A 23,098-nucleotide genomic window follows, 5' to 3' on the forward strand; every position below is an offset into this window, starting at 1 on the left:
TCCTCCTTCCTCTTCTTCCTCCTCTTTCCCTCCCTTCCTCCCTCTTCCTTCCCCACTTTCTCTATCCTCTCATCCTTCCTCATACTCTCCTCTCTCTAAAACTTCTTCCCCTGAGTCCTCCTCCTCTTCCTCCTCTCTCTTTTCTCTTTCCATTCTCTTCTCCCATCTTCTTTCTTCTGTCTCCCCTCTCCTCATCTCTGTTTCTTCAATATTGTGTCTTTCATCCTTTTCTACCCACCGCCTACTCCATTTTCCTTTGTCCTTACTCTCTCCTTTCTTCTTCCTACCTTCCTCTCTTCTTGTCTTCTTTTCTTTCTTCTTTCCATCATTTTCTTCACCGTTTTAGTTTCATTCTTTCTATTTCCATCGCCTTTAAAATTACACCTTTTCTACAGCTTTGTTTCACCTTTCTTAAAATCGTCACTCTTCTCTTCCTCTCCTCTTCTCTTCTCTCTTCCTCTCTTTCTCTTCTCTCCTTCTCTTCTCTTCCTCTCCTTCTCTTCTCTCCTCTTCTTCTCCTTCTCTTCTCTCCTCTTCCTCTCCTTCTCTTCATCACTCTTCCTCTCATCTTCTCTCCTTTCACCTTACCTCTCTTCACCATCCTTCCATCACTTTCACCTTCAAGCACACAATGCAATACACCTTTTTCCACACCTTTGCCTCACCTGTAATAATAATCACCTTTCCAGTTCGCTCCGGCAAGTGGCTGTTCCTCTCACGCGCAGGTCTCGACAGCCACTAACTTATTCATGAGTCGTATGCTACTTGATTCTCCCTCATTATCGCCTCCATCCCACTAATGCGACGCGCCAAGCCCCCTTCCACCCCATCACCTATCCTCCTCGCCCTGTTGTCCCCTTCACCGCCGCCGCCAGTCTGCTCCCTCTCATTTAGCGACTCGTTCAGCGGCCCTCGGGGAACATCACACCTCCTCATTAAAGCTTTATTAACAATGCTTATCACGCAACACGCAAACCCCGCCGAACACTCACTCATTACATACCTGGGCACCTCGACACTTGCCTGGCTCTCCCCCTCCCTCTCGCTGCCTGTGTCTCCCTCCTCCTCCTCCTCTCACTCCTGTTCCTCTTGCTTCTGCTCTCTCTCTCTTCCTCTCACTCTCATGTTGCAACACCTCACACTAACTCATTACGTTTATACCACATTTGGATATCAGACACTTGCTTCCCTCCCTCTCCCTCTTCCTCCTCCCTCCCAATCTCCCTATCCCACCCCCTTCCCCTCTTATTATCCCCCTTGATTCCCTCCTCCCTGGCCTGTCCCTCTTAGTCATGCTCTTCTTCCCTCTCTCCCTTACCTCTGTTTTGCTTTCCTTCTTCTCTATCTCTCCCATATCTTTCTTGCTTCCTTCCTTCTCCTTCCCATCTCCCTCCTGCTACCCTCCTTCTCCCTCCCCTCTTCCTCTTGATTCCCTTCTCTCCCTCCTCCATCCCCTCATCCTCGCCTGTCTCCCCTCTTACCTGTGTCACGGCCGGCAGGGTTATTCTTAGGATCGTCTCGCCTCGGTCAGGACGCGGGGTTATCGTGGCCTTGTGGAGCCTCCCGCTTGAGGGTTCTGATGACCTGATGGAGACGTCTTGAAGGTCTCTCCGTGTTGCGTTACCTCTTTCATGCCATCTATTTGCAGGGGACGGTGGTGGTGGTGGTGGTGGTGATATGTCGAAGGAGGTGATAGTGATGGTGATGATATTTGGTGAGGCGTTTGGGTGTTATGGTTGGTGTCAGATGTGGTGGTGGTGATGGCGTGTTAGGTCAGCTTGGTGAGGTTTAGGGTGTTGGAGGTGGTGTTTGTGCATGGTGGTGATGGCAGAAAGGTGTTGATGGTGTATTTGGTGAGGTGACAGAGTGTTAGTGTTGATGTTAGTGGTGCTGGTGATGGAAGGAGAGTGGCGATGATAACTGGAGGTTGTTGGCTTTGCTTGGTGAGGCGTCGGGGGGTCTGGAAGGGCCGAGGCGTAGCTCTATCTCACTCAAGCCACAGAGAAACGCAGCTATCGGTCCTGAGTGAGGCTTTCCTGGCGAGTTGAGACGCAACACACCCCGCCCCCCTCGGAGATGTGGTCAGCCTAAACCGCATCGTATTGGGCTACAGGACGAAGGAGGAGGAGGAGGAGGACGTCGAAGCTGTCCTTATACCCCGTCCAGTCAGTCCTGCTAGTGCGTCGAGGAGGATTGGATCACACCCCTTTCCTCCTCGTCCTTTCTATCGCGCCTCCTTTCCTTCCCTTATCGTCCCTTCCCTTCCTTCCGTCCTTCCGTCAGCGTGCGCCGCCCTACTGCCTCCCCCGGGACCAACTTCTGAGAGCCCCCGACGTGATAGCATTAGCCGGCGTCTTCTCAGCCGCTCGTTCGGGAGATTTATAAAGTGTGAAGAGATAACTTTCTGGAGTGAGCCTTGCGGATGGGCCTGGCGGAGTGGCGGCGGTGGTCGTGAGGTCGTCGTGATGTGGTCGTGGTGGTTGTGGTAGTCGTCTTCACACATGCGCGGCGCTTGAAGTTCCTGGTGTTGATGAAGACCTTGCCGTTGACAGAAGATCGGCGATACGAAGAAGGAAGATAATGGTAGTGGTCGTGGTAGTGATCGTGGTGGTCATCGTGGTCGTGGTAAGGTCGTCGTGGTCGTCTTTACACGTGCGCGACTTCTGACAGCACCGGCGTCGACGAAGACCTTGCCGTTGACAGAAGATCGGCGATACGAAGGCGAAGAAAGGTCGTGGTATAGTGGTCGTGGTGGTCATCGTGGCCGTGCTGAGATCGTCGTGGTGGTAGTGAGGCCGTCGTGGTTGTCTTTACACGTGCGCGACTTCTAACATCACCGGCGTCGACGAAGACCTTGCCGTTGACAGAAGATCGCCGATACGAAGACGAAGAAAGGAAATCGAAAACGTTTATCTCGCTGACGAAACACCAGAACAGAAAAGCGTCCGCCCAACCCGCCGGGCCGCCAGGTACAGAGAAAAAAAAACTATAACAAACCTCACCTTGGAGCGGAAGCAAAAAAATGGCGTGTGCGTTTTTACTTGACGTCATGAGGAACGTATCTTGCATCTCGGCACGACAGGACAAAGAGAAATAAAGGAAACAAGAAAAACAACAGGCGTATCTTGAGGCCGGGACGATCGGACGAAGGGACGAAGGAAGGAAGGAAGGAAGGAAGAACAACTAAGAAAACAAGCGTTGGACGATCGGACGAAGGAAGGAAAGAATAAAGAAAAGGAATCAAGACCAAAAAACAGGCGTGACTCGAGGCTTGAACGGACCGAAAGAAGGAAGGACAACCAAAAAAATAAATAAATAAATAAACAGAAAATCCAAAAGTCTACGGAAGAAAAACGATCACTTGACGTATCTCGGGTCAGCTGGGGAGCCGTCTGAACCCCCGCGCTCCTGCCGCTCCCTCGCAACCCGGCGGCGCTGCAGAAAGGACGCTCCCCGATTGGCTCTGGAGATTGGCTGATTGAAGGAGCGTGAGGAGAGGTGTAGGAGGCGGCTCAAGAGGGGAGAACGAGGGGACGAGAGGCGGGAAGGGACGTTAAGGCAGAGAACGGGAAGGGACTGCAGACGAGGCGAAAGAGCGAAAGAAGACAAGGAGATAGGGAAGAGGAGCAGAAGACGACGACGAGGAGAAGAAGCGTAGAAGAATAAGACGAAGGAGTAGAAGACGGGGATGTAACAGAAACAAGGAATAGATTAAAAGAAAACGGAGTAGAAAAGAACTGTTAAAAGAAGACGCCATGATTTATAAGTGAAAATGAAAGTGGAAGAAGACGAAGAGGGTAAAAAGAAGACTTAGGAACAACAAAAACAAACAAACGAAGGAACAAGTACCCAAAACGAATACGAAGCAAAAGGAAAAGACGAAAAAGTGGAAGAAGGCAAAGAGAGAAGAAAAAAAAAAGTGTATAGGCACAAACTAGAAGACGAAAAAACGAAACAGAAGTGGACGAAGAAAGACGAAGGCGGGACACAAAGGTAAAGGAAGAAGGAGGGAAGGAAGGAGTAGAAGGAACCGTTATCATTTGAAGACTCTACCAAAGAAGGAGAAGGGAGAGGGAGAGGAGGTACAGTAGTGAGGAGGAAAGGCGGAATACCAACGAAGAAGACGAAGGCGAAGACATGGGAGGCAGCCTTGTCAAACTGGCGAGGAAATGTCTGGAGAAAGCCTCAGGTGGGTCTTGGCGTTACCTGTCCTGTAATTACCTGGCCGATGACCTTACCTGATCCTCTGCCTACCTGTACTTGTGTTGTCTTAACCCCGACACCTGTACACTTACCTGGAACGTCTGGTATTTATGTTCTCTTATCTATTCTTCCTTTGGTGCGAGTTTCTCCTCAAGGGGGTCGGGGGAGAGGGTGGAAGGGAGCGTCTGGGAATGGGTGGGATGTATACGAAGGTGGAAATAAGAAGTAATAGGGAGCGTTGCGAGAGTCCAGGTGTGCGTATGGCTAATTGATCCATGGCCCGAGGGGGAACAGGTAAATAGGAAAGGTGGAAGAGGAGGAGGAGGAGGAGGAGGGGGAGGGGGAGAAGGAGAGGTGACAGAAAAGAATGGTGAAAGAAAAGGGAGGAGGAGGAGGAGAACTTGCGGAAAAGAAAGGTTATAGGAGGAGGAGGGGGAGGAGGAGAGAAGGTAAAAAAGAAAGGCAGGAGGAGGAGGAGAAGGAGGAGGAGGTAGAAAATAAAGGTATAAGGAGGGGAGGTAAATGTGTGCCAATGCTTCAGGTGAAAAGACGAGGAGTGGCATAATAAGAAGGGAGGTGAGGGGGGGGAACACAGGTAGGATGTGCCCAGGTGTGTTCCGTCGTGCTGTCAATCACCTTCACACCGCCCACTTACCTCTCACACCTGTCGTTCGTCTTCTTCATTATCGCGCTAATTGTTTGTCCTCTTTTTCATTCTTCTCTCCCTCTCTCTCTCTCTCTCTCTCTCTCTCTCTCTCTCTCTCTCTCTCTCTCTCTCTCTCTCTCTCTCTCTCTCTCTCTCTCTCTCTCTCTCTCTCTCGGTCTTATGTTTCATCTTCCAATGTTGTATTTTTTGTCTTCCTCTCTTTACGCAGATCACTTTTCCTTATCCTTCATTCCCTTCCATTCTTCTCTCTCTTTCACCATCTTTATCTACCTATCTATATATCTACCGGTCTTATATTTCATCTTTCAGTGTTTTATATTTTTTCTCTCCCTCTATACGCATCTCATTTTCCATTATCCATTATCCCCCTTCTCTTCTTCTCTCTCTCACTCTCTTTATCTACCTATCTATCTATCCGTCTGTCTTATATTTCATCTTCCAGCGTCATTTTTTTTTTCTCCGTCTTTACGCAGATCATTTTTCCCGTATCCCTCATTCTCATCCATTATTTTCTCTCACTTTTATCTATCTATCTATCTGTCTGTCTTATATTTCCTCTTTCAACGTTATATATATTTTTTCTCCGTCTTTACGCAGATCATTTTTCCCTTATCCCTCATTTTCTTCCATTATTTTCTCTCACTTTTATCTACGTCTCTATCTGTCTGTCTTATATTTCATCTCCAACTGTAGCTATACTTTTTTTCTCTCCCTTTCTTTACGCAGCTCATCTTTCACTTATCCCTCAAAATCAGTATCCTTTGTCCCTATCTTCTTATTCCCCTTTATCTGTTCCCCTCCTCTCTGTTCCTCCGCCAGCCAACGATTCCATTTCACTTCCTTTCCGTCTATGTTCTCTCCGCGACCCCATTTGACCTCTTGCTCTGACCCTTCGCCTTCACGATTCCTCTCACTTTTCCTCGTATTCTGTTTCTCCACCTCTCCTAAGTAAAGCTAGCGGCGACTCGCTCCTCCATATAGACTTTCCTTGCTTGCACTGTAATACCTCGCTTCCCATTTTCTATCTTAACGCTTTGGTCTCTCTCTCTCTCTTTATTTTTCTCTCTCTCTCTCTCTCTCTCTCTCTCTCTCTCTCTCTCTCTCTCTCTCTCTCTCTCTCTCTCTCTCTCTCCTTCTCCCTTTCGTTTTCTCCCCGTTTCATCCTTTTCTGTCTTCTCTTCCCCTTCTCAAATCCAGTCACCTTCACTTTTCTCCTTTTCTACCCTTTATTTTACCACCACCGCCACCTTCCTCTTCTTCCACCGTGTTCCAGTTTTTCGTTATTCCTTCCTTTCCTTTCCTTCAATTTGCTATCTATTCCTTTCATTCCCAAGCAATTTTTTTCCCTTTTTTTTCTTTTTTACCTTACCATCTCTTAATTTCATTCCTATGTATCTCCTCCTTCTCCTCTTTCTACTTTCCCCTTTCCATTTTCTCCCTTTCAACCCCATTCCTTCTCGTCCCTTTCCCAAGCACCACCCCCACCACCACCACTACTACCACCACCTGTAATCAGTCTGGCGTTCATGGCTACAAAGGGAGGCAGGTGTGTGCGTGCAGGTGTGTCGCGGGCTATGCAAACACCCTCGCCACCCGGGCTCACCTGCACAAGGGTATCAGGGCGGCGGGTAATTGGCAGAGGGAGGCTGAAGCAACGCCCGCCTCTGATACGCCTAATGACAAACTGATAAGGAAATGCTACCGCTGTGGGAGCTGTCGGGACGTGGTTTTGTGGCGCTGGTGCTGGACATAAGTTGGTGAGATGATTATTGAGAGGGAATTGCTTGGGTTGTGTTGTGGGTTGTTGTTGGTGATGGTTGTGGCGGTGGCGGTCTTATGGTATTTGATGGTGTTCTTTCTATTGTGGTATAATGTGGTAGGGGGTGGTTTGATGGTGGTCCTTAACTTTATTATTGATGTTGTTAGTTAGGTTTTTTGTAGTTGTGTTGTGTGGGTGGTGTGGGTGTTCGTTGGTTTTGTTGTGTGGGTGGTGGTATTGTTAGTGGTGTTGGTGGTGGTGGTGATGCTGGTGGTGGTGGTGGTATTGTTAGTGGTATTGTTGGTGGTGGTGATGCTGGTGGTGGTGGTGGTATTGTTAGTGTTGTTGGTGTTGGTGGTGATGCTGGTGGTGGTGGTGGTATTGTTAGTGTTGTTGGTGTTGTTGCTGGTGGTGGTGGTGGTATTGTTAGTGGTGTTGTTGGTGGTGATGATGCTGGTGGTGTTGTTGGTGGTGGTGATGCTGGTGGTGGTGGTAAGGAGAAGTCGTAGGGCTGGTCATACCTTACAAATACATTATAATTACGCCCAAGTGCCTGCAGCCCTCGTACCACCAACCACCATTACCATAACCACCACCACCGCCACTATTACCTCACCTCTCCTCGCCTTACCTGTGGATCATTAAGACCAGGTGTTGGGGGTTACTTGGCGGGCGTGTCACTTGAGAATAACACGCGAAAGAATCCTTTCAACACACACACACAAACACACACACACACACACACACACACACACACACACACACACACACACACACATCCTTCACTTCATCTTCCTACTAGAACTTATCATTTTTATTTCTTCTCCTTTCTTCTCTTCATACTATTGCTACTACTACCACTACTACTACTACTACTACTACTACTACTACAAATAATAATAATAATAATAATAATAATAATTTCTTCATCATCTTTTTCCACCTCCTTCTTTACTGCATTTTCCTCCTTCTCCTCCTCCTCCTCCTTTTCCTGTAATTTCTATCACTTATTTTCTTCGTTTTCTCCTTTCTTCTCTCTATTATTACTATCACGTCATAATTACTCAGAACCAAACAATATTTACACTCCATAAACAAACAAACAAGTAAACACACAAGACCAATCCATCGCCATACCAGTAATTTATTCCACATACACGCAAGAAAAAAGAAAAAAAAGAATAAATATCACTATAGCAGATGTTGGTCGACTGAAAGCTCCTGACATTTACCTCCGTGCCCCCTGAAAGCTTTTACAAATAAAGAAAACGGAACTGTCAGCCTCGCGTGGGCGTCACTCTAGGATGCGACGAGAGATGTGGGTGGCGAGGGCGTGGCAGGACGGGGGTGGGGGGGGTATAAGCATAAACGTGTATGTATGAATGGATGCTTATCTGTATGTATGTGTACGTATGTGTGTGTGTGTGTGTGGTGGGGGGGATAAGGAGGTGAGGATTATGTACGTTTGAAGGAATGGTGGAGTGTTAGTGTGTGTGTGTGTGTGTGTGTGTGTGTGTGTGTGTGTGTGTGTGTGTGTTGAAAAGGGCGTGGCGGACCGAGTAAGAGGATACATTGGATTGCATCGGCGTGGGCGGGTGAGGAAGGGAGAGGGAAGGAGGGAGAGAGGGGATGAGTGTAAAGGGAGATAGGGAAGGGGAAGGGGGGGAGAGGGGAGTATAAGTGACGTTTCCAGAGAATGAACGTAGTGTAGGATAGGGGAGGGATGGGGAGAGGATCAAGGGGAGGGTGGGGAGGAGGGGAAAGGGGTGGGGAGGGGAGTTTCGTGACGGAAGGGGAAGGGGAGGAGGAATGGAAGAGAGAGAGAGAGAGAGAGAGAGAGAGAGAGAGAGAGAGAGAGAGAGTGGGAGGAGTGATGTGTGAGGGAGAGAGGGGAGCAGGAGGGGGCGGGGAGGGGCGTGGGCGGGAGAGGTGGAGGAAAAAACATAGCCAAAAAAAAAAAAGTGGTGTTAGTGGAGGTGGAGGGCGTGGGTGGAATGGGCGGGAGGAAGCAACTGAGGTGGAGATGAAGGGGGTGGTAGGGGGAGGTTGTGTTGGGGTTGAGGTGTGCTGTTGGGGTACTAGGTGGAAGGCGTGGGCGGGTTGAGCGGGTTGGGGTTGATGGGGGTGGGGGGGAGGGGAAAAGGGGGTTGGGGGGATGTTGCTGATGGTGACCGATTAGCATGATTCATTTATATCACTTATCGCGACATGCTCCGTTCATTACCGCTTCGCTCTGCCTCGCTCGGACGTTCGCTCGGTTTCGCTGCGTTTCGTTCGGTCGATCTCTCTGTGTGCTTGCGTTTCCCATTAGTCTTCGCTCCGACACTCTTTTGTTTTGGGGATTTTTTTACGTAATGTTTCGTTTTCCCGCGCGGGTTGACATTTGTTGAGGCGGGTTTAGTTTGGTTGATGTTACTTTTTTTTTCTCTCGCTTTTTTTGTGTGTATTTGAAATTGATCCTCGTTTCCCGCTACTGGTTGATTGAAATAATGTTTGAAGCTGTTCCTTTGTCTCTTGGCTTTCAGTTTTTCGTTTGTTTTGCTTTGTTTTTCTTCGTATTGTCATTTATTTATATTTGTTTACTTATAACTGATATCCGTTTCACTTTTTGGGGTCTACCGAAAATGTACGATATCAAACTATTCCGTTAGGCAAGAGTTTCAATTTATCTCTTCCGTTTTCCTATTCCGTTGTTGTTGTTTTCTGCATTCTTAAAACTTATACTGTTATTTTTGTGGTTAAATTAAATAATGTACGAAAGGAAACTATTCTTTTGTGTATGGGCTGCAATATATCGATTCTTCCGCCTTCCGTTTTCTTTATGCTCCGTTTTCTTTGAGTTTTTCCTTGGTGTGGTTTTCTTTTCTTTGTTTTCCTGTTTTTCAATGTACTTAAACAGGTAATTAACTCTTGTCGTGGTTGTGCCTGAAGCCAGAAAGAATTACAACACACACTTTTTTCATTTTCATTTTTTTTTTATGTACCGTTTTCTCAGATTGTTTTGCTTGGTGTGGTTGTCTTTCCAGTTTTCTATCATGTGCTTAAACAGATAATTAAATCGTGTCGTGGTTGTGTCTGAAGCCGGAAAGAATTACAAGTTAAACTCCATCCATCACCGGGACACGCGCCAAAGTATATCTAGGCTAGTTTGTGCTATAATTTATGAGCGATTACTCCGTTTTCTCCTTTTTATGGCCGCGTTTAGTTATGCAAAGAATGAATTTCCTGCTATTTGGTGTTCACAGGCTTTCATGCACGTTGTTTTATTTCCTAGTATCAGCTGAATCGTTTATCGTGCGTTGTTCTTTGCTTACTGAGAATATTTTATCGTTAGACTATTCACAGACATTGATCTTCATTGTTATTTATCATGCAACAACAAAACTGCTTATCTTGTTTTGTTTTATGTGCTAATGAGATTTTACCGTTCATTTCCATAGACTTTTAATCCACTTTTTTTTTTCCTAACAACTCGAGACATTGTGTTATGCTTTGGTAGTGTTAATATCTAAAGGCTTTGAATCATATTAGTTATTTTTTTAGTAATATTTTAGCGTTCCTGTCCAGTGGTTAGTTAATTTCCTGTATAAGTACATAGAAAAACAGGAAAACAAAGAAAAGAAGTTTGAGTTTTTCCAAGGAAAAACTCAAAGAAAACGGAGCATAAAGAAAACGGAATGCGGAAGAAGCGATATCGTGTTCTTATTCAGTAACGTTAATAAATCTAGCCTTTGAATCGTATTAGTTATTTTGTAGCATCATAACCATTCATCTAGTGTTATTTTTACTTACTTTTACTATTACAATTCTTTCCTACTTCTTTACCATTTTACTTTCATCATCCGCAGACTTTTATATCCACAATAGTTTTCTTTTTCAGTAGCAACAAATAAATTCATCTACTGTTATTATTTACTTCCTCTTGACAACTTTTTCTTTCATCACATACCTACAGTTTTTAGTAACATATTTTTTTGCCTAGTTTGAACGGGGATATTCATTTCCTCTTGTTCATTAGTTTAACCGGGTCTGGGAACAAGGAATATTTCACCGTTAATATCCACCGTTCGTACGCACATTTTTTTTTTTTTTTTTTTTTTTAACCTTTTGTGTCGCTGCAGCGCGGTCATTCATCTTCCTTTGTCTTGCTAATGGTTGGTACTTGTTTTCCTCTTTGATTTATTGCTGTTTATACGCTCATACAATATTTTCCTATTAGTATCCACGTATTATATTGGCATTATTGTATATTTGGTTTCTTTATGGTAGCAACTTTTTTTTATTTTATTTTTCCTCCTTTGTCATGCTAATGGTAGGGACTTATTTTCTTTATTTCATTCATTAGTTTCATTCAATAGCATCCAGTCTCCATCCACATTGGTATACATATTTTTTCCTCAAGTAACACGACTTCTTCATAATGCTAATAGTTGACGGTGTATTTTTATTTCTCCATGTTTATAATTATGTACAAAAAACATTCCATCATTAGTATCCAGACTAAATCCACACTCATTTATTTTTTTACCAGTAGCAACAACACGGCCATTTATCTTCCTTTGTAATACTCATGGCCGATAGTTTTCTCTTCATACATTTTTTTTCACCTCCTGACTCAACTAATTCCGTATTTTTTCCTCTGTTCCAGGTAAGCAGCGTGTGTCTCGTCGGCAGCGTCAGATAAGTACTGGCCCCCCTCTCTTTTTTACCTGTGTTACCTGCTTGCGCGGCCTAATTAGCAGGTGTCGTGAGCCGTAATTGCCGCGGGGTTACGAGGGCTCGGGGTAATGACTTGCAGGTAGTTGGAGATCATTAAGTGTCATTAGGTGGAGGATAATCATGTTAGTGGACTTTTTTGTGTAACTTTTTCTCTTATTTTGTGGGGCGCCGAGGTTCCCGAAATACCTTTACCTGTTGGGATTTTTTTTTTGTTTTTTGTTTTTAGGCGTCGCGGACAGGTGAGTTTATAATGAATGTCCGTGGGTGATGTTTAATGAGGTGTTGATTACCAGGTGTTTTGGGTGTCGTAATGTTCCTGTAATGGATTGTAATAGATAGCGGCTGCAGACTCAAAAAATAGAGGAGGATGAGGGAGGGTGATAGAACTGGGAGGTGATGTGACAAGCAAGCATGGTGTGTTTGTGTGGGCGTGTATGTTGGGGGGGGGAGGTTATATAGGCAGGTGTTTAGGGTGTCTCATGGTGGCAGATTGCACCCCCAAAAAAAAACAAAGGAAGGGAGACGGAGGTAAAAGTCGGGGGAGATGTGAAAACCAAATATAGTTCTTGTTTGTGTGTGTGGGGGGGGGGGAAGGGGAGGGGGTTGTTGGGTGGGATCCAGTGTTAATGAGGGGAAGTGTAGCGAATGGATACCTCGAAAGCATTGGGTGTTTAAGGGAAGATGAGGCGTAATGAGGGACGAACGAAAATAGATCGAGTGAAGGGCGAGCCGGGTATCCTTTTCCTCCGTACGACGCACACCGGGGCCACGGGAGGCTGACTGAGACTGACCGCCCGCCCGCCAGCCCGCCACGCCCAACCCTTGCTGCGGCGTGGCGAAACCTAAGTGTGTTGCAGTGTGTTACGTGTGCTGCCGCGACCCTCCTCACCTTGATACCTTAACGGGAGGGAGAGAAAAAAAGTGAAAGGTTACGGCTTAGCTACCATCCATATACACATTCCTCATCGATTTTCCTTCTTCCTTTTACTCTAGAAACAGAAACAGTAGCATCGAAAATAAGAATATAGAGTTACCAACCATGCATGAAGTTTTAACATCACATATCGATTTTCCTTCTCCCTTTTACTCTAGAAACAGAAACAATAGCGTCGAAAATAAGAATATAGAGTTACCAACCATGCATGAAGTTTTAACATCACATATCGATTTTCCTTCTCCCTTTTACTCTAGAAACAGAAACAATAGCATCGAAAATAAGAATATAGAGTTACCAACCATGCATGAAGTTTTAACATCACATATCGATTTTCCTTCTCCCTTTTACTCTAGAAACAGAAACAATAGCGTCGAAAATAAGAATATAGAGTTACCAACCACGCATGAAGTTTTAACATCACATATCGATTTTCCTTCTCCCTTTTACTCTAGAAACAGAAACAATCGCATCGAAAATAAGAATATAGAGTTACCAACCATGCATGAAGTTTTAACATCACAAATCGATTTTCCTTCTCCCTTTTACTCTAGAAACAGAAACAATAGCATCGAAAATAAGAATATAGAGTTACCAACCATGCATGAAGTTTTAACATCACAAATCGATTTTCCTTCTCCCTTTTACTCTAGAAACAGAAACAATAGCATCGAAAATAAGAATATAGAGTTACCAACCATGCATGAAGTTTTAACATCACAAATCGATTTTCCTTCTCCCTTTTACTCTAGAAACAGAAACAATAGCATCGAAAATAAGAATATAGAGTTACCAACCATGCATGAAGTTTTAACATCACAAATCGATTTTCCTTCTCCCTTTTACTCTAGAAACAGAAACAATAGCATCGAAAATAAGAATATAGAGTTACCAACCACGCATGAAGTTTTAACATCACAAATCGATTTTCCTTCTCCCTTTTACTCTAGAAACAGAAACAATAGCGTCGAAAATAAGAATATAGAGTTACCAACCACGCATGAAGTTTAACATCCCATATCGGTTTTCCTTTCATATTTACACTAGAAGAATATCATCGAATTTATGTGTATGGAGTAATCGTAGTTTAAATGCCAGTATCTCTTGTCATAACGTAAGGAGAGATTATGTAATGTTTCAGCGGGTAGGACGAGATTTTTTTTTTTTTTTTTTATTTTTTTTAGCTACCCCCGAAAACGTTCCCCGATTAGGCAACGTTTCAAGGATCATAAACGTTTTTCGTAATGTCGAGATTTCAGCGCCGGTTTATCGCCATTTGTTGCTTACTGACCCGCTTACTTACACTTACCTACTTACACTTACCCGCAGTTACTATAAAAACATGATAATATAAAAAGGCTAACAGTCATCGTCACGGTCAGTTGGCGTCGAGTGATTGCCGGAACGTTGCAATAGTTCGCGATATTATTATTATTTTTTTTACATTACGTCCAGGCGATTATACCGACTCTGCACAAGACTGTCTCCTCTCTTCTCCTCTCTCTTATTACTTTGCTTTGCTTTATCCTTCTCTCACCTCTCTCCTTTCATGGTCTCATTCATCTATCTCGCTTTACTTTTTTTCCGTCCTTACTCCTATATTCATCGTCTTCCTTCTTTATCTCCCTTCTTTTACGCTTCCTCCTTTTTTTTCTTTTCATCTTCTAATTCTTCCGCATCCCTTCCTCCTTGCTTTCTTTCTCCGCTTACTCTTCTCTCCTCCTTTCTCTGACTTTTCTACCCTATTCCTTCTCTTATTCATCTTCAACATCTTTTTATTATCTTATATATTTTCCCTCCTCATTTTCCATCCTTTACCTCTCAGTTTTCATCATCCTCATTATCTCTCACCTCTTCCTCCTCCTCCTTCTCCTCCTCTTCCTTATTGAGTCGACCTGCGCATCCTTGGCTTCGAGACCTGCCATCAGAGCCGAGGGTCAGTCTGCGCCCAGCCTCTTGCTTCTCCTCCTCCTTCTCCTCCTTCTCCTCCTCCTCCTCCCGTCACGTTCTCGCAGCTCCTGTCAGGCGACGTGATTTTCTCCTTCACGACGCACAGGAAACTTTTATGACGGGCGTATTGTGTATGTCTCTGTCTTCTTTTTTATCTTTCCTGTTCGGTTCTTGTTTTTTACTGTATTTTATTTTTTGTTTTTTGTTTTTGGGATTATTATGAACGCCGTTACTTTGATTTTTTTTTGTCTTATCCTTCGTTTAATTTTGTCTTTATTGTTCTGTTCTTGTTTTTTTTTCTTGTTTTTTTTGTTTTTGTTTTGGGGGATTATTTGAAACGCCATTGCCTCATTTTTTTTCTTTCTCTACCTTCGTTTCTTTATTCCTATTCTCTCTCCTTTTGACCTTTTGTTGTCCTTCGTTTCTCATTTTTTATTTGTCACATTTATTTTGTACTCCTTTGCTTCGTATTATAGCTATTTTTTCTTCATTCTCTTTACAAGGAATAATTACTTTAAACGCTGTAGCTATGTCATTTTTACTCCTGAAGATAAGTTTAGGACCACCATTATTTCTTCCTGTTTTCTTGTTTTTTCTCATTTTCTTTTTTGTCTTTTTTTTTTCCTTCTTGTGTTGTTTTTGGGAATAATCTGAACACGTCTTTCGTCCGCTGGCTGACGCGTAACATTTCCCCGTTAATAACACCTTTCCGAGGGTAGCAACAGGTAACATTTCACGTCCATTACCTGAGCGACCCTGGCCAGGTAACGGTGACCTTTTTAAAGAGCCGCAGCACCTCCACCACCACCACAGCCACCACCTACCACCACTACCACAATCATTACCACCACAAGCATCACATCACCTCAGCCACCATAACCACAACCACAGCCACCAACACCACCACAAATACCACCACAGCCACTGCCACAAGTATCACCACTACAAACACCATCACCACCATTACCACCACCCACCGCTACCACCATCATCATCACCACCACCACCACCACCACCTCTGTGACCTTAACTGTCTATATTTCATGTCCTCCCCTGACCCTGCACTCCCGCCTCGCTGACCTATACTAATCATGCAGCACCTGACCTTTGCTGCAACAGGTGGGAGGGAATGAGCTTTTTTTGTTTTATTTTTTTACTAATGAGGCAATTATGTGAATGTTTTTTAGGGGGATAATGGCAATAGGGGTGTCGGTGTAGGTGATGGATGATGGTGTTTGAAGTATGTGTCTGGATGAATGTGGGCGTCAGTGGGTGTAGTTGTCTGTGGGTGGGTGGGTGAGAGGCTGGTATGGTTGTGGGTGCCGGGTGTAGGGTGCATGCAGTGTGTGTGTGCGTACGTGTGTGGGTGGGTTTACTACATGCAGGAGCAACGTCAGCAGTCTTTTTTTTTCTTCATTTTTCTTTCTTGTCTTCCTTTTTTTTCCCCCTTTGAGCCATGCAGCAGCAGCGTCAGCAGTCTTTATTTTCTTCATTTTTCTTTCTTGTCTTCCTTTTTTTTCCCCCTTTGAGCCATGCAGTAGCAGCGTCAGCAGTCTTTATTTTCTTCATTTTTCTTTCTTGTCTTCCTTTTTTTCTCCCCTTTGAGCCATGCAGCAGCAGCGTCAGCAGTCTTTTTTTCTTCATTTTCTTTCTTGTCTTCTCTTTTTTTTCTTTGAGCCATGCAGGAGTAGGGTCAGCAGTCTTTTTTTCTACTTTTTTTCTCTCTTTTCTTCCTTTTTTTCCCTCTGAGCGGCCTCCTTTACTATATAAAAAAAAAAAAAAACAATCGTGGTCTTCAGGTGTATTTGGGTCACGGTAACGTCATACAGGTAGAGGACTAATCACCTGTGGTCGGAGGAGGAGGAGGAGGAGGAGGCGCAGGTGTTGTCTCGAGGAGGGGGGGAGCAGGTGAGAGGCACCCCCAAGTATACAATTGGTCACGTGAGTCGCCCAGGTAATGGTGGAGATACGTGAGGGGGTCATGTGGTGCTCTCTCTCTCTCTCTCTCTCTCTCTCTCTCTCTCTGTTTTTTTTGTGCGCTTTATTTGTTTATTTCATGTTTGTGTTACTCAGTGTGTGTGTGTGTGTGTGTGTGTGTGTGTGTGTGTGTGTGTGTGTAAGCGCCCATGAGAGGGTGTGTATCTGTTTGCTTTAATATCACGTGTTTGTTTGTTTCTTTGATTGCTCGTTTGTTTGTGTGTACCTGTGAGTGTTTGTATGTTTGCTTGTGTGTGTGTGTGTGTGTGTGTGTGTGTGTGTGTGTGTGTGTGTGTGTGTGTGTGTAAAGAAACCTTGGGGATGAGCATCGCTATCATGTGTGCTTTATGCTCGGTCTTTTAACCACCAGATGCTGCGTCAGGAACATTGCAAAGGCGAGGACGTACACTACCGAAGGGTCTTGTTGGGGGCGCGGGGGCAGGGAGGGCGGCAGGTGCGTGGGAAAATCAATTAGGGGGCGCGATAAGGTGAGCCCAGGGCGAGGGGAAAACAGGTGTGTGGATGAGATGCTTCTTGAGTCATGCGCTGAGTTATCCTGCTAGTGGGGGGGATGAAGAGGTGGGGAAGGATGGGGAGGGGAAGAGGTGGGGAGGGAAGGAGAGGGAGAGAAGGAAAACAGGATAAGGTGGGTGAGGGTTCGTGTGTGTGTGTGTGTGTGTGTGTGTGTGTGTGTGTGTGTGTGTGTGTGTGTAAGGCGCATATGCTTACGATGTGTTTTGAAATCGCATGTTGATGTTTGTTTGTCTAGGCTCTCGTGGTTACCTTTTGGTTGTGATGACACCTGTACCTGTGTGTGTGTGTGTGTGTGTGTGCGTAAAGTGAGGTGTGGAGCAGGATTCAACAGGTGGAAACGTGGCTTCTTCCCTTTCCTTCCTCATTCCTCCTCTCTCCATTCCTCCACTCCATCCCTCCACGAAAATATGGAGAAGTGGAGAAAATAGTAAGTGAGAAATGAAAAAAAATACGATTAGAAAGCAAAGACACTGAACATAATCTAAAAAAAAAACACCAAGAATCAAAAACAGGAAAAAAAGAGAGAAAAAAAAGACGAAGACGAAAAGTAGCAGGAAGAGAGATAGAAATGGAAGAAGAAGAAAAAGTAAAAGAGGAGGAGGATTAGAGAGAGTGAGCGTGAAGGAGGGATGAGAGGGAGGGGGATAGGAGGATAGGAAGGGAGGGGGCGGGGAAGGGAGGAGGATAGAGGGGGCAAGGGGGGAGAGGCAGGCAGTATAGTGGCGGTGTGGAGTGTCGACCAGCCGGAGCCCGAGCCGAGCCAGTCAGTAAGGCAGCGACCGTATGCCAGACAGGAGGTCCAGTGCGCGCCGGTCACCTGTGTGCGTGCGTGTGTGTGTGAGTGTGAGTGTGAGTGTGTGTGTGTGTGTGTGTGAGTGCGAGTGTTCGTTTCTCCGTGGCGTGTGTGTTCCGTGTGTGTATAATGGTCGGGTGTGTCAGGGAAGACCAAGTGTGTGGGGCGTGTGTTGCGAGGAGAGGCGATACACGTGTGCGACGCTGCCCTGCCTCACCCCGCCTTGCTCCCCCTTACCTCACCTGCCGTGCCTCACCTGCCTCCCCGCCCGACCCGCCCCGCCCCCTCATGACGGCCAGACAGTTGAAAGCATGTGCGGAAAAAGTCGAAATACTGAGGAAAAAACACCGAATATTGAGTGCCATGACATACACTAACGGATTTTAATGAACACGGCAAGTGATCGTGTGGAGGGAGAGAGCGAGCACGAGAGAGAGCAAGATCCCCCCCCCCCAGCATCCTTCCCTTCCTTCCTCACCCCTCCCCGTCTGGTACTGGAAGCTGTCACTCACTTGCTGGGGGCGATGGAGACCCGGCGGGGAAGCAGAAGCAGGGAGAGAAGGGGGTGCAAGCGGTGCCCTAGAAAAGCAGTACCGGCGGGAGTGTCATCGTTGTCTGCTTGAGGGAGGAGGTCGCGGCGAGAGGTTACGGTGGAGGAGGACGCTGAACGGCATTGCGGTTGTCATGTTCGCGACCCCCCGGCTGTCACATTCCATTTCGCACCTCACGCTTCGCCGCCTTCCCGGGAGCACGGAAGAGGAGGAGAAGAGGCGTGGAGGAAAGTGTCAAGAGGTAGAGAGACAGACAGGGAGGAAGGGAGGGAGGGAGTAGGAGAAGAAGGAAAGTGTGGGAAGGAAGGAAGAGATGGATACGGAAGAAGAACAGGGTGGAGGAAAGTGTCAAAAGATGGGTAGATATACAGACAGAGAGGCAGGAAGGGAAGGCAAGGTGACCAAGAGGAGAAGGAAAGAAGAGATGGAAATAGAAGAACAGGGTGGAGGAAAGTGTCAAAAGATAGATATATAGACAGACAGACAGGAAGGGAAGGCAAGGTGACCAAGAGGAAGGAAAAAAGGAGAAAAATATAATAGAGAAGGAAGAAAGGTAAATGTCAAGAGGTAAATAGATACAGACAGACAGATAGATAGGGAAGAAGGGAAGGAGAGAGAGATAGCAAGAGAAGGAGTGATTCGTAACAAAGAAGGGAGGGAAGGGAAGGAGAGTTTAGAAGGTAAATTGAAGGGTTGGGAATGATTGGGGTGTAATTTTTGAACGCTGTGACGAAATGCGAGACTCTGTCGTGATGAAATTCTTTGGGGAATGAGTTTGTGGGATAGCAAGACTAGTGTAGCGTCCCAGTTCGCATCTCCCCCCTCTCTCTTTCACTCCTCACCCCCCCCCCATCACCCCCCCCCCCTCCATGAATCTCCTCCCTGACTCAGACATGCTCCCTTTCACACTGTTCTTTCATTCCTTTTTTTTTTATTTATACAGAAGTACCCCATCACATACCACTTCACATTTTGCTCCTCCATCCCCTCCCCACGTATTCCCCCCAGCATTCCTCCATTACAAACCATCTCCATTCCATCATTCCCCATACATCCCCGCTTCCTTTACCCTTACATCCTCATCTTCCTCCCCATTTCTCCCTTCAATGTGTCATCCTACTTACCCATTTCCCATACGCTTTCCCTCCCCATTTTCCCCTTTCAATACGTCATCAGAAACCCTCCTGACTCACCCCATCTCCGGCTCCTTTCTTCTTCCTCTTACACCCCCATTTCCCTTCCCATTTCTCCCTCTTCAGTACGTCACCACACCCCCCTTTCTTCTCCCTCCTACACCCCCATTTCCCTTCCCATTTCTCCCTCTTCAGTACGTCACCACACCCCTTTCTTCTTCCTCTTACACCCCTATCTCCCTTCCCATTTCTCCCTCTCCCAATACATCTCCATCACACACCTTCTCACCTCCCCTTCCCTCCTCCCCACTCCCTATCACGCTCTAATACATAACAATCTCCCACGCGACCCAACCCCTCCCCACCTTACCTCCCCACCTCACCCCCATCACCCCCCGTCCCCCCAGCAATATACATGATTATCGCACCTGGCGTGAGAAAATTACTCGGGATTCGCTTGTGGTTCCTGAAGCGGCCTCTCACGGGGTGTTATGTGGCGCTGATGACACATAGCGTTAATGGTGCAGGGGGTTGGTGTTACGGGAAGCTCTCTTTGCTACACTTATGCTACTCAACGCTGTGTAATAGACGTTTTGTAATAGACTAATAGACGTCGTTTATGTTTGCTGTCTGTCTGTCTCTCGTTTTGTCTGTCTGCGCCTGTTTGTAGTTTGTATCTGTCTCTTTGTCTGTTTGTCTATCCTTCTGCTTCTCTCTTTCTTTCTCTGTTAAAAGAATAATGTGAATAATAATGATAATTGCTCTCGTTAATCCTGCACGCGAGGAGGTTGACGTTACTTTTTTGTTGTTGTTGTTTTTACAGTAAAGAAGCAGCTCAAAGGGGGAAAAAAATAATAATGACAAAAAAAAATCCCGCTAAACACCGTCCCTGTTAAAAAGAGTTCAGAAGAGAGGTCAATTTCGGGAGGTTACTTGTAGATTGGCTTATTGTTTCGGGTGTTTGTGTTACCGAAAGCGCCTTATCACCTGTGTTACTCGATGTTGTATAATGGTAGTAATTGATGTCGTTTATTAATTTGTTCTCGTCACTACATGCGCGGAATCTGACGTCATTTGTGTGTCGGTTCAGGTGGATTTATTGTTTTGGTGGTAGTGTTACTGAAAGCACGTTATTGTTTTGGTTTACTCAACGTTGTATAATGGTAGTAACAGGCTGTTTTTTTTTTTTTTTTTTTTCCTCCGTTGCTACACGCGAGGACGCTGAGGTTATTGTGTGCAAGGATTGTGTGTTGGTGGAGATGAGTTTAGTGTGAAGTTAGATACCTTTCCCACGCTCCAGAAAGTATTAGGAAATTGATTATATACAGAGAGAGAGAGAGAGAGAGAGAGAAAGCAAAATAAATCGCAACGTGAAAGTGGATTGCGAAAGATTTGATTGTTGAACGTTGAGTTTAGGACATAAATTAGACAAAGTTCAATATTGCCAGAGATGAAATATTGGGATGCTGAGAGGGAGGGAGGGAGGGAGAGGGGCCTGGATGGGGAAGGGTAGGAGGAGGAGGTGGAGAGGAAAATGGAAAGGCAGGGAAGAATAATCATTGAGAAGAGGAAGATGAAAGGAGTGTGATGTCGAACGATGTGTGGCACGGGATGGATTGGACGAGGAGGAGGAGGAGGAGGAGGAGGGCGTGAGAAAACGAGAATGGTGACAAAGAGGAAGATGGAATACGGCGAAAACGGCAAAGGAAAATAGAAAATTGAGCCTGATAGAGAAAGAGGAGAAGGGAGAGGAGGAAGAGGGTATGGGGAAACGAATGATGAAATGGAGGAAGATAAAATAGAAAGAGAAATACAAAGGAAAATATAAAATTGAGCCTGATGGAGAAAGAGGAGAAGGGAGAGGAGGAAGAGGGTATGAGGAAACGAATGATGAAATGGAGGGAGATAAAATAGAACGAGGAATGGAAAGGAAAATAGAGAAGAGATTGATAAAGAAGGAGGAGGAGGAGGAGGAAGATGATAACAGTTAACAAAGGTGAGAATATGAAAAGAAAACGAAAAGGAGGAATAAGAGAAAATTAGAATAATAATGATAATAATAATTTGAAGATCATCAGGAAGAAAGAAAACGAGATGTGGCTCACGAGGGCTTTGAATTGAATGGCAGACCTTGATATTCGTATTTTTCCCTCTTTTTTTTTTTTCACTTTTAACAGTTCTGGGGGTTGACACTTTTCCTCTGACACACTTTCCTTGGTCCCTTGCGCCATGAAACGTGACCACTTGTTTTATTTTTTTTTATATATATTTTTTTTTTTCTGTTTCGTCATTTGCAGGATTTTTTTTTTTTTCATTTCCTCCTGTTTGCTTTGTCACGGTTATTTGATTTCATTTTTCTTCTCTTTCTTTTTCCACAATTACGTCAGTGTGTGAGGGGGATGGGGGGAGAGGGGGGTCATTGTGTGTGTGTGTGTGTGTGTGTGTGTGTGTGTGTGTGTGTGTGTGTGTGTGTGTTGCAGGAGGAAGCAGTGCATCTTTTTCTGTCATGATTGAGTGTGTGTGTGTGTGTGTGTGTGTGTGTGTGTGTGTGTGTGTGTGTGTGTTGCTGTCATCCGCCATCAACACCATTGACTCACACGAGGAACAAATAGTGAAAGGACATTGTGGATGATGGATGATTATTGCCCTATTGAGAGAGAAACACACACACACACACACACACACACACACACACACACACACACTGTACTACGCAATTGTTATGCTAAAGAAAACCCCAAAAAGAGGTGAAGTTAACGAGATCATGAACCTAAATTGATTAACGAAGTCCATTACGTGTTTAAGATAAATTTTGTAGTGGTTTAGAAATAGCGAAGAGGATCCAAGAACAACCTGACCAGAGTAACTTAAGAGAGCAACGAAAGTTTTAAAAGAATATAAATAAATGTAAGAACGTCATGATTTTATTCCCATGACCAAATTAAATTGCTTCAGAATGAGGAAAACGAAGGGAAATGAAGAGCAATGTGATTCTGCAATAATTTAAGAGAGAAATCAAACCTCACACGTTGACATTACCGAAAGAAAAAGAAAATACATCATTATTGTATTATCTTCCTCAGTTCATTCCTCATACAACAACAGCAGTATTTCTCATATTCTCCATTCACTCAGAACAGGATGCACGACTTCTTTTTGCCCCCTCATTTTTAGATTCAGTCAGCGAGCGAGCGAGGAAGCGAGCCGCCATCACATTTCACAAATTCCGAAATGGAGATAAGGAAAAAGGAAGTAATAGCATTAACACTAACAGGAGAGAGAGAGAGAGAGAGAGGACGAGGGAGCGAAAGCGAGAGCGTCAATGCGTGCGCCAGGAACAGGAAAAAGAGATGGAAAGGCGAAACAAATATTTATTAAACTTGCAGCCTCCATAAGCATCTTGATCAAAGGAATGGGAAATGAAACTCACTGACGGCCTGGCTGACTGACTGGCTGACGGGTTGACTAGTGATTGACTGACTGACTGATTCACTGGCTGGATGGCTGACTTACTGACTGGCTGGATGGCTGACTGATTCATTGGCTGGATGGCTGACTTACTGACTGGCTGGATAACTGACTGACTGGCTGACTTGCTGATTTGTTGGCTGGCTGACTAACTGATTGGCTGGTTCGCTGTTTCTCTTATTGACTGAATTGCTAACTGGCTGCGTGACTGACTGACTGAACGGCTGGGTGGATGTGTGATTAACTGATTAACTGACTGGCTAACTGCATAGCTTGTCAGATTACTTAGGTGACAAACTGGATGGCCGACTGACTGACCAAAAGGTTTAGATAGACTGACTGACTGATTATAGTTATATGACCAATCGACCGCTGGCTGTCTGGCTGGCCGACTGACTGGGTGCTGACGG

At 45.2% G+C, this 23,098-nt stretch overlaps 1 protein-coding gene across 3 annotated transcripts in view; it reads left to right on the plus strand.

The window, feature by feature from the left end:
- Nucleotides 1–4,122: 4,122 nt before the first annotated feature.
- The window catches only part of LOC126981474 (supervillin-like), a 229,315-nt gene continuing 210,339 nt past the window's right edge, over nucleotides 4,123–23,098 (plus strand). The window contains exon 1 of one of the 3 annotated variants that reach the window (XM_050832547.1): nucleotides 4,123–4,189. In XM_050832547.1, the coding sequence (XP_050688504.1) occupies nucleotides 4,138–4,189 (52 nt within the window). In that variant the 5' untranslated portion in view covers nucleotides 4,123–4,137. Of the gene's footprint in view, nucleotides 4,190–11,282; nucleotides 11,314–18,175; nucleotides 18,329–23,098 lie in introns of those variants that run through there. The other 2 variants (XM_050832551.1, XM_050832550.1) reach the window with 2 other exon arrangements.

The sequence above is a fragment of the Eriocheir sinensis genome, chromosome 48, assembly GCF_024679095.1.
Source record: "Eriocheir sinensis breed Jianghai 21 chromosome 48, ASM2467909v1, whole genome shotgun sequence".
In the NCBI taxonomy this organism is placed as follows: Eukaryota; Metazoa; Arthropoda; class Malacostraca; order Decapoda; family Varunidae; genus Eriocheir; species Eriocheir sinensis.